This window comes from Capricornis sumatraensis, chromosome X (genome assembly GCF_032405125.1).
Source record: "Capricornis sumatraensis isolate serow.1 chromosome X, serow.2, whole genome shotgun sequence".
In the NCBI taxonomy this organism is placed as follows: Eukaryota; Metazoa; Chordata; class Mammalia; order Artiodactyla; family Bovidae; genus Capricornis; species Capricornis sumatraensis.
Window position 1 is genome coordinate 61,023,103 of NC_091092.1, and position 11,111 is coordinate 61,034,213.

The window sequence follows — 11,111 nt, forward strand, 5'->3', positions numbered from 1 at the left end:
GGAGCCAGTCTAGCTAAGGAACATTATCTATCCATGCAGTGAGTCCTCAGGGAATATGGGCCTCAGACCATGGTCGGGTGCCCCATAAATACTCTCTGGAGATTCTAGAATCTGGGTCTTGGGACAGGCAGCCAATTAGGTGGTCAGCTTCCTTAACTGTTTCATGATGTCACAGAGGTGATGTGGAGAGGCAGCCCTGGACCAGTGTGGAGGGGGCGGGGTCTGGGGATGGAGATGGGATCCCCAGCTTGTCTCTTGTCTGAAAGTACAGAAAAGTATTTTTCAGGTTGCCTACAAGGACTCTCCTCTGCTTCCAGGCACATTGTTTCAGGGGCCAGGCCCTGGCTGGGTTGACAAATGTGTCCCTAACTTCACTCCCCTCACTAATAATGTACAGGCCTGTGGCTGGCTTCTGCTGAAGGGCCAGGCCCTGGCGAGTCCTAGGTCTGCTACCACCAAGAGAGATCCCAGGGGTCAGATGGGCCCCTGGTGACTGTCCCTCCCAGAAGATGGGGTCTGTAGCAGGCTGATTTGCCTTGCCTGAGTTGGTGGCTCCCCCTCCTTCCCCCTCTTCTAGCTTTGTTGTCTTCTGGCTGGTGCTGCTGGTTGGTTGGTCCCGTTCAGTTGGCCCCAAAGTCAGAGTCCAGTTGTCTTGTCCCCACCGCCCCCCAGGTCGAGCTCTCCCCATAGCAGGGCTGTGCTCGAGCGCAGTGCAGTGACCTCATATTCCACTTGACTGTTCCCAAGCATCTGAGACACAGATTCCCCAGGATGTTATGTGGGAGGGCAAAGCTAGGTGCTCCACTGAGCTTGCAGCCTCCCGAGCTCTGCCCACCCACAGGTATCATCCCACTGCAGATGACAGGCTGTTGTCTTCAGTTTCCAATTTTTCCCATAAACACCACTCTGGTGGCCCTAGAGTGTTCATTTTGGGAACACCTGTGTGTGCTTTTCCCATCCCCTTCCCAGAGCCTCAGATTCAGCCTCCCTGGAGGCTGTTTCCAAAGCCTTGGTGCCTTTCCTCAATGGGGTGGTTGGGCTTCTGCTACCCCCGGTCCTGGCAACCCACATCCAATTTGGGTCACTTTGAGTACCTTCCCTTTGAAGGACTTGATTGAGGGCTCAAGGTACAGCTGGTTCTGTTGAAAACAACCACTTCACTGGTCCTCTCCAAGGCCAGCTCTGATCTTCCCTGCCCCTGCCCCTGCCCCTGTCCCCACCACCACTGTGGATCTGTTCTCCATTACCCAGATGGCAGGCCCATCGAATGATTTTATGGGTTAGGTACTTAAGGGCTCTCCTTTACACACACTCACTCCCAGGGACATGTCTAACTTGTTGAGCTAGATGTGACCAAAGGAAGCCCCCGTCTACCTGTATTTGAAAAAGGATGAGAGTGCGGGTGTGGGACTGGACGAAACCAGAGTGAGTCACTGGTCTTTACCACGTGTGGGCAGTAGAGGAGTGGGTTTGGAGATGCATGTTCTCTGGTATTTGTGGGCCGATGTTCTTGAAAATTACTGTGTAGGAAACAGACTGGCACCTTGGAAAGGCCCGTATTTGAGGACCCTAGGGCATTGTCTCCCAGTTCCACCAGTAGCAGGGTCATTTTCCCTGTGTGAAGGCCAAAGCCTGGTATCTGAAAGGGGAGAGCTAAGAGGATGTGGGAGAAGCTCTCCCAGGGGCCTTTCTGCCTGATGACTGGTGGCAGGGATGAGATTCAGGCTTCAACTTGGGCTTCCTCATGGCCTTTCTGCTTAAAAGCAGGTTGACAAAGCTTTGCTTCCCATCTGACTGGGACACAATTCTGGAGGCTATAAACGTTGGTGGGGGCCCCTGGTGGCTCCTCTGAAGGTGACAGAAGGTCATGGTATCTGTGGGTAGCCTGGCTAGCTGGTCTTTCTTGCTCCCTTCCACACTTTGGGCCCCTCCTCACCCCCTGGGTCCTGAGGGAGCTGCCTTTTCTGGTCCCCCTCCTCCAGGAAGCACCCAGGCCCTGGCAGTGTGTTTGTGTGTTGCCAAAGGGGTCTTTGTCAGCCGTGGCTCGGGACACTTGTGTTGTACACACACAAGCTCTCATGACATCCAAGGCCTGCCTTTCTCCACCTCACTCTCCTGCCCCTGTGCTTGGTGTCCACCCTCCTGTGTCCCCAGCCCAAAGGCCCTCCAACTGCTCCCCTCCCTCGCTGCAGCTCGGGAGATCTGGAGTCTCCAGGGTCCACCTGTGTTCCCTTCCCTCCCATATCGGAGGAGCCTCCTGTAGGGTCTTATCCCAGTGGGAACTGGGACCATACAGCCAGGCTTTCCCTCCCTCCTGCTCAGTGATGAGCTGGTCAGCCTAGTAGGTTCAATTGGGCAGGAGGCCCCATGGCAGCAGCAGGGACAGGGCACCACCCTCAGGCTGGAGGCACTAGGACTGGACAGAGACGCCGGCCCCGAGCAGAGTCAGTTCTCAGCAAAGCACAGAGCAGCCCCACAGGGCTTCTGATTCTCCTTGTCCCCTTCCTTCCACAGCCCTGATTTTTGTCACCTCAGAGGCATCATGTAGCACTGAGAAGAGGAATGTATGAGAAGTTGCAAGGTTGGACCATGGCCTGGGGTGGGCGGGAGGGGTGGGGGCTCCAGAGTAATTGAGACCAGGGCTCTGAGCCCACCCTGGCCCTCACTAGCACATGATCCTGAGAAGATGGCCAAGCCCCATGGCCTCAGTTCTTCATCTGGGAGGCGACCAGGTGTGAGGAGCCCTGTGTGTTGGATTGCAGGATGCACATGAGGGATGAGACAGAGCTCGCAGGGCCTGGAAACTGTTGACCCTGTGATAACGGGGCAGGAATCTTTCACACAGTTGCCCCCAGAAAATCCTCCACTCTCCACTGGATGGGGTTGGCTACTTTGTGGTCCAGGGGAGGTTAGAGAATATACACCTCAATAGGGTGTGGAATTCCTAATTAGCCAAACAGGATGTTTCATAAATAAAACTAAGAAACTTTTCTACTTAAACTGTAGTGGACCATAGTGTTAGTCGCTCAGTCATATCTGATTCTACAACTCCATTGATTATAGATTGCCAGGCTCCTCTGTCCATGGAATTCTCCAGACAAGAATAGTGGAGTGGGTTGCCATGCCCTTCTCCAGGGGGATCTTCCTGACTCAGGGATTGAACCCAGGACTCCCACAATGCAAGCAGATTCTTCATTGTATGGGTTACCCAGAAAGGCCCATTTCACGTTAGAGGACCTGTGAAATTTGGGTGTGGAGGAGTGTTTCAGCAGGACCCAAGCAGCTCCAGGAAACAGAAGCGGGAACCACTCTTTGCATGTGTTCCAGGTGGTCTTGCATCCAAACGCTTACCTTTCATCATTGCAGATAAATGTTGAGTCTTTGATTACAATGCCCAATTGCAATGAAGATAATTAAAAGCTAGTTAATACCTTGAATTCTGGGCCCCCAGGACCAGGAAAGAGAGGCTCAGTCCATGGATTTCTGGGCATCACTTCAAGGGACTGAGATGGGAGTTCTTCAGGATTCCTAGCAGATAATGGGTAGAAAACACCTGTGCCATCCTTGTGGTCAGCAGCAAACTGACAAGAGCCAGGACCCCTTCCATGTTGCCCCAGAAAGAGATCTCTCTGGGGTTTATCCAAGAGCCAAAAGGACACCTTACAGCAATGTCCCATTTTTCCTCACTCCCATGATGCACCTCATGTGACTGTGGCTCCTAGACCATTGCTCCAGATGTGGGGGTGTCCTCCTTCTCCCAGTGTCCCCACTGCTAACACAGGGGCTTTCATGGAGCAGAGGCTCCATAAAGGTCTTTTCAATGAATGCACCAGTGAGGAGGGGGCTGCTTGACTCAGATGAATTGCTACTTCTTTTGATAACCCAGGCAAATCCACATAAACTGAGATCCCTTAGCTGTACAAAATGAACACACACAAGGTATAAGAAGCAAGAATTCACTACTATCACTTTTTATTTTCTAATTTTTCCACCAACTATATCACTGCTAAATAAATGCACATTTCCAAAATCATTCTAATTCTAATTCCATGTTATCTTGTGCAGGACCACAGAATAAAATGGAAGTGTTCCTAATCTCTTTTACAGAACAGGAAAACTCTTCATCTTGAACTGGTTAAGTACAAACACAGTATGATCAACTTCATTGATGTAGTTAGGTACTGGAATGCATTATCTTCTATAAAAAGGAATAACATTTTAAAAATTCCTAAATAAAACAGAGATGAGCCTCCATGTCATTGTAGAGAACAGGAACACAAAGATGCCAGACACCGGGTTCCCCCTTCGGGCCTGGACCTTCACTGCTGAGAAGGCTGACTGTTCCCTCTTCAATCACAGAGGGAAGAATCAGCCTCCTTTCCTGCCCCCTAGGGCAAGCTCTTGGACATGGCCTGGAAGGAGCCTGGCTGCTGCTCTGGCTCAGAGTCCTCCTTCCTCCTCCCTCGCAGTCTTTGCAGAGGGATTGGAAGGAGCTGGGACCCCTTCAACCAACTCTGTCCAGATATTCCATGTCTTTAAACTTGCTGGTCTCCACATAGCCCTGGGGACCCCCCAGGAACTCGTAGCAAGCAGGGTCATCATCAGGCACCTGCTGGTACACCAGGTACCCCTCCCGCACCCACACTTGGGTCAGCAACTCCCTGGGCTCCCCATAGATGAAGTGTTCTTACTGAGACACACCCCTATCCTGCTGAGTGCTCCCCAGATCTCCTCCTCAGGGGAGTGGCCGTCCTCCACAGTGATCAGGCACAGGATCACCACCAGGAGGCCGGCCTTGGGCAACCTCTGCCCATCGCTCAGCATCTCACTGAGGATGAGGCCCAGGGAGGAGACCAGGATATAGGTGTGCTCACTGGGGTCCACCTCCTTCACCTCCAAGCCAAAGACCAGCTGCAGATACTCTGAAGCTTGACCGAGAACCACCAGGAAATGGTCCTGGTAATCTTTGAACACACTGTTCAGCACTTCTGCCTTTGTGATGGGCTCCTTGGCAAGACATCTGCTGAACAGGAATTGCACCAGCTCATTCTTCTTCACCTGCAGTGCATTTCAGAGCCAGGATCTGGCATCTTCCTGGTCACGTGAGATGCTTGGCACTTCATCTTGCCTGCTGAGGTCATGGTCTTCATATTGGCTCCCTGGAGTGGCAGCCAAGACAGCGGGAGAGGGCCAGACACCCAGAGGGCTCTGGGGGAGACTGGGTGTTGCTGCAGCAGCCACTTCCTCCAGGGTGCCCGGGACCGAGAGAAGGAGGAGAAGGTAGCTGCACCTCCTTCCTCTACTTGCTCCTCCTCCCTCCACTTGCTGCTGCTGCTGGTCCTCCACCGCCTCCTCCTCCACCTCCTCCTCCCCTTCCTCCACCTCCTCCTCCTCCTCCACCTCCTCTACCTCCTTTTCCTCCACCTCCTCCTCCTCCACGTCCTGCTCCTTCTCATCCTCCTCCTCCACCACCTCCTTCTCCTCACCCCAGATGAACTGTGCCTCCATCAGGCCCTCTTCCTCTCTTGGATCCTGAAAGACTCTCTCAGGCTGGCAGAGCTCATGCATCTCTTGCATGATGACCAGGATTGACGTGCAGACAGGAGTGAGGAAGGGGGACAGATGGGGACCCTGGGCCTGCAGGAGAGGGTGGTTGTGAATGTCCTCAGCTGAGAAACCCACCCTGGGTGGTCTGACTCAGGCCACTTACCAGTCTCCTCTTGAGGGGTGCTCTCAGGCCTCATAGAGGAGCTCCTCCTCAGCGGCCTAACCCCTGGCTTCCTGAAGGAGGACGTGAGGTGGCTCACCAGTGTGCAGTCAGCACAGCTGGAGGGTGTGGGGCTGACATGGTGGGGGGGATTAGGGCTTTTTGGGGCCCCCACTGTTCTGGGATGTAGAGTCCCTGGTACACACTCAGGGTAACCAACTCACCTTGACTCTTGGCACTGCCTGGACCTCCTCAACTATCTGACCTATGGACTCAGGCCTCAGACCTCCGCCTTTGCCTCCTGGTTCCTGGAGCCCTGTGAGAGAAATGGAGGGGCACCTTGGGGGTAGACTGTGGCACAGACTTGATCCTTCTGTGTTGGTAGGAGAGGTGATCTCTGTGAAGTACCCCCAGTTGTGAGGTGGGTGGTCCTCTCGGGGTTCTCTTGTAGTGCCCCCTTTTGCCTGGCACAGCCTGGCTCCTCCCCTTTGGGGACCTTCAGGGTAACTAAAAATAAGACCTGAGTCTGCACCGAAAGTACTGAGGGGCCCCACATGTGGCCACACCTTTCCAGGGCCTCCTGCAGGGTCTGGGCTGGGGAGATGCTTGGTCTTCACCTCCTCCTCACGTCCCGACTGGTCTTCTACACTGACCACAGAGGTGGGGGTCTTCTCAGTCCTGCCTCGGGGTCTTGGGAGTCCATCCTCTGCAGATCTGAAGCCTCCACCCTCGGACCTAACACCTCACCACCCGAGGGCCCTAAGCCAGAGGTGAATGAACTGCTTACCCCACTCTGGGGCCTCCAAGACCCACCACAGGGCCAGGATGGCATCTCTGCCCTGGGGTCTAACAGCCTCAACCCTTCCTCCACATGGAGCCTGGACTCTCAGGCAGGACCCGGGATTCTTCCATCTGCCATTTTGAGACACCCCTACCTCACCACCACCCCCCTCCCACTCTCACAAGGTCCTCAGTCTCTCTGAGACCCAGATGTCAGGAAATGCTGCACGAGGTTGTCCTGCCTGGGGACTACCAGGGTCTCCTGTGTTCTGGGGTCTGGCCTCAGTCCTCCCTCAGGGTCCTCAGCCTGATTCCCATTAGGATCTGAGCTCCATCTTCTCCGCATCTGAAACCCGGCTCCTCACACCATGGCCCCAGTCTCTCTGAAACCCGGATGTCAGGAAGTCAGGAAAGGCCTAGTTAGCTCTTCTCATCCCAGGGTCTCCCAGGGCGGACGACAGGGGCAGGGATCTCTGAGTTCCGTCAGTCTTCCCTTTGGGTCCCTTCAGTCCTCCCTCAGGACATTACCTTGTCCCCAGGCAGGACCTGGGATTCTCTCCTCTCCCAATATCTGGCCCTGTCCCTCTTACCAGGTAGGCAGTCTCTCTGAGACCTGAATGTCAGAAAGTGAGGACCAGCCTAGAGTGCTAATTCCACATTGAGACCTCCCAGGGCTGAAGGTAGAAGCAGTGACCTGTGGTGTCCCCTCAGATTGGGGTCCAGGATCCCCTGAGTCTGCTGTCAGTGTACCCCCTTTGACTTCTTAGAGGAACTTCACCCTCCCCTCTGCCCACATGAGATCCCACCTGTTATTCCTAGGTTCCTACTCTGAGACCCTGATGCAGAAGTCAGGACACCTTGTGAAGTGCTCATCCCACCACCAGCGATGCCCAGTGCTGGCAGTTGAGGCGTGGAACTGTAGGGTCACCTGTGTTCTCCCACTGGGTCCTCATCCTGAGCCTTGGCAGGTCCTGGGTTGCCAAAGTCCTCAGCAGAGACTAGACCCTCACACCAACGGCCTCATTGCCCTGAGGCCCCAGGAGGAGACTTGTGGACATTATATCAGGGTTCCAAGCTCAGGGCTTCTTAGTGGCTGAGGACACCATGGGCTGAGATGATGTCCCAGGAGTCACTCAGCCTTCCCTATGCTCTTCGCCTTGACGCTCAGCTAGTCTGGGCTTTGCCCTCTGCCCACCTGATTTTTTTTCCCTTAGAGACCCAGGCCCTCTCTAGCCAGGACACCTGAGAGGGAAACCGGGATTGGGGGGCTAATTCCCACAACCATGCTGTGGTTTCCCAGGGCTAAAAGCAGTGACGGCCTGTAGGTTCTGGGGCCCCAGACCAACCCCCTCAGCAGTCTACCTTGACTCCTAGCACGACTGGGCTTCTTCAATCTGCTGACCTGAACCCAAGCTCTGTGACCCAGGCCCTCACATCTCCCCTCCCAGCGAGATCAGTGACTTCACATCTACACACCAAACCCCGTGGTCTCTCAGGGCTGTCAGGAGGACCGCACATGCATCCCCTGAGGCCCTTTATTCTCCTCTGTTTCTCAGCTCAAGTCTCTGCAGGATGTGGGCCCCTCCCTCTGTTCACAGGAGATTTGTTAACAGACCAAGCCTCTGACTTCCCGAGTTCACTGAGGATGCCAGGCGGGGGGCTCAGTCTGACAGGCCAGCCCAGAGTCCCAGGAGTCCCAGTAGCATGAAGCTGTATTCTATGGGACCCTCTGTTCTGGGGTGACTGGACTCCCTTGTCCTCACTGGAGGGGGCCTCCTTGACCATTTAGAGAAGGCTGAAGTCCCAACACAGACGCCTGAATGGGCACTGTGGCACCCGTGACAGTGAGGGAGCACAGGGAACCACACTTCTTTTCATGGGGGCCTGTCACCAGCCACCAGATTTCAGAAACCTTTTGTAGAAAAGATGTTTTCGCTGAAGCGGGTGAACAGCAGCAGGTGAGTTAGAGGAACCCTCGGTTTGATGATTAGATAATATTACCTACTGGAGTGCCATGATTTTCACTGTTTAATCCTCATTCATAGACAGGAATACATTTCACATGTCTGTGTGGTGTGTGTCCAATATATATGTATAAAGACTGCAGATTACATGTGCTTATATATGGACATACCAGGTATATGTAGGGGGCATGTCCTGTAAGCTCCAGTACCCAGACGGAGGTGTGTCCATATGGCCCAGTCGTATCTCCCTTGACTGTCAGGGAGACAGGTCAGGTCCCTGGGGGGATGGGGCTTTGCACCCACACGAAGCTCACTTTGAATACGTATCCTGCTACTGATAACCATGAAATCTTGGACACTCAAAGTCTGGATTTCTCCAGCTGTAAAATGAGCCTTGTAACAGTACAAGGTGAAAGCACTGGTGTGAGTTTCCATTTGATGTGACCTATCTGTAAAATGCCTGGTCAGTGGATGTAGCTATTGTTCCTGAGGGTCTGAGATGTACCTTCCCCAACACTGGAAAGTTTCCTAACCAGTACATATCTTCTTAAACTCATGTTCATTGATGGGTGCAGTTTTTCTTTTCTCCCCGAAAATCTTTTATGGAGAATGGTACATTTCACAGGTCTTAACTGTTACATATGACATAACTGGTCTAGACTGAGCATGGGTGTTAGTCACAGTGCTGGACCAGGGAAGGGCAAACACTCTGGGCTGTGGGAAACAGCCAGAGGGAGGAGCATAAAGACCTCCTCCACGTGGACTCGCCTGATCCAAACCCCCTCCACAAGGCTCTGAGAAAGAAGTCCTCCTGTGGGACCTACTGAATGTCTAGGGAATGTGTCTGACTTGGACCTATCGCCTCCTCTCCCAAGTGCATGTTTCCTTGGGTGTGGAACCTTATTCCAAATATCCTCTGTGCAGCCTGGAGCTGGAGGGTTTCCTCTCCACCCCATTACTTCAAAACCAGTCTTCCTCACATAAAGTCTTTCAAGGTGTGAAACACTCTGAGTTACCCATTCCTGATACTAAAGTGCTGTTCTAGCTACCATCTTCAATTTTGTTTTCTGCTTTTCTTTCTGAAAAGCAGTCAGAATAGGAATTATGTCCAGAGGAAGTGAATCTGCTCACTTAATGTGCCCAAAGCTGCCTCCTGATGGTTCGGGCAGGACTCTAAAATACTTTAGTCTGGCTGTGTCTTTCCCAGCTTGATCCCTAGTGATCAGTCGACCTAAGAAGTCACTTGATGATGTCACACATCCAGGCACACACAAAGAATATCTACACACCTATTAGAATGGCTCCACTCTGCTTCTGGGACAACACCACACTCTGTTGAGGATTTGGACCATCGAGAACTCCCATTCATTATTGGTGAGAATACAAAATGGCACAAGCATGTTGGAAGACAGCCTGGCAATTTCTTATAAAACTAAACATGCTCTTACTGTATGATCCAGCAACCATATGGGTCTTCACCCAAAAGACTTGAGAACTCATGTACACATGAATGCTATTAGTGGCTTTACTTATTATTGCCAAAACATAGATGTAAATGAGACATCCTTGAGTCAGTGTAAGGATTAACTTTGGCATATCTAGAAAGTGGAATTTCATTTACAATTATCCAAACAAATAGAATGTACAACACCAAGAGGGAATCCTAGTATAAACTATAATCTCTGGGTGATTATGACATATCACTGTAAGTTCCTCAGTTATAATGAATGTATCAGTCTGGTGGTGTTCTTAATAACAGGTGAGGCTATGTTTGTTTGGAGCCAGGAAGTAAATGGAAAAATCACTGTACTATCTCTCTATTTTTGTGTCCTTGGAAAAGTGCTTTAAAAAAACAGTCTTGGTCTTCCCAGGTGGCTCATTGGTAAAGAATCCACCTGCTAAAGCAGGAGATATGGGTTTGATCCCTGATCCAGGAAGATCTCACATTCCTCAGAGCTACTAAATCAGTGTGCTGCAACTATTGGGCCTGTGCCCTAGAGCCCATGGGAAAATGGACAGGCTACCCACTCCAGTATTCTTGGGCTTCCCTTGTGGCTCAGTCAATAAAGAATCTGCCTGCAATGAAGGAGACCTGGGTTCGATTCCTGGGTTGGGAAGATCCCCTGGAGAAGGGAAAGGCTACCCACTCTAGTATTCTGGCCTGGAGAATTCCATGGACTGTATAGCCCATGGGGTCGCAAAGAGTTGGACAAGACTGAGCAACTTTCACTAGAGCCCATGAGCTGCAGCTACTGAAGCCCAAGTGCCTAGAGCCTGTGAAGGACAGCATCGCTCATCCCTGGGGTGCAGTGGCCTTGGTCCCCCACCTACCCCGAAGGCCCAGAAGCCAAAGACAATGATGATGAAGTCTGTGGTGTCCACCAGGAACATAAGCACATACATGTTGGTGACAGTGCTCTAGTCGGGGTGGATGAGGTCGTAGAAGAACTGCCTGATGGGCACATAGAGCTGCAGGGTCCGATGGGACAGATGCCCAGTGTAAGGTGGGTGGAAATACAGGACCCACCAGAGTCCCACCATTCTACCATCGGCTGCCCTCCCCACAGCTCTGCCTCCCCCCTCCATCCTCAAGACCCTCCAATGGGGGCAGGGGCCCCTGTTCTGACACAGACTTTGCACAAGTTCATGGCTTCTCTCCT

General features: G+C 52.6%; 1 protein-coding gene across 1 annotated transcript; it reads right to left on the reverse strand.

The window, feature by feature from the left end:
- Positions 1–4,504: 4,504 nt before the first annotated feature.
- Positions 4,505–10,854, reverse strand: LOC138071698 (melanoma-associated antigen 9-like). Its single transcript, XM_068963156.1, has 5 exons — positions 10,779–10,854; positions 5,932–6,023; positions 5,323–5,637; positions 4,702–5,058; positions 4,505–4,630 (listed from the first exon to the last, which is right to left on the reverse strand). The coding sequence occupies exons 1-5, from the start codon at positions 10,852–10,854 to the stop codon at positions 4,505–4,507; spliced, it is 966 nt and encodes a 321-aa protein (XP_068819257.1).
- Positions 10,855–11,111: the final 257 nt, after the last annotated feature.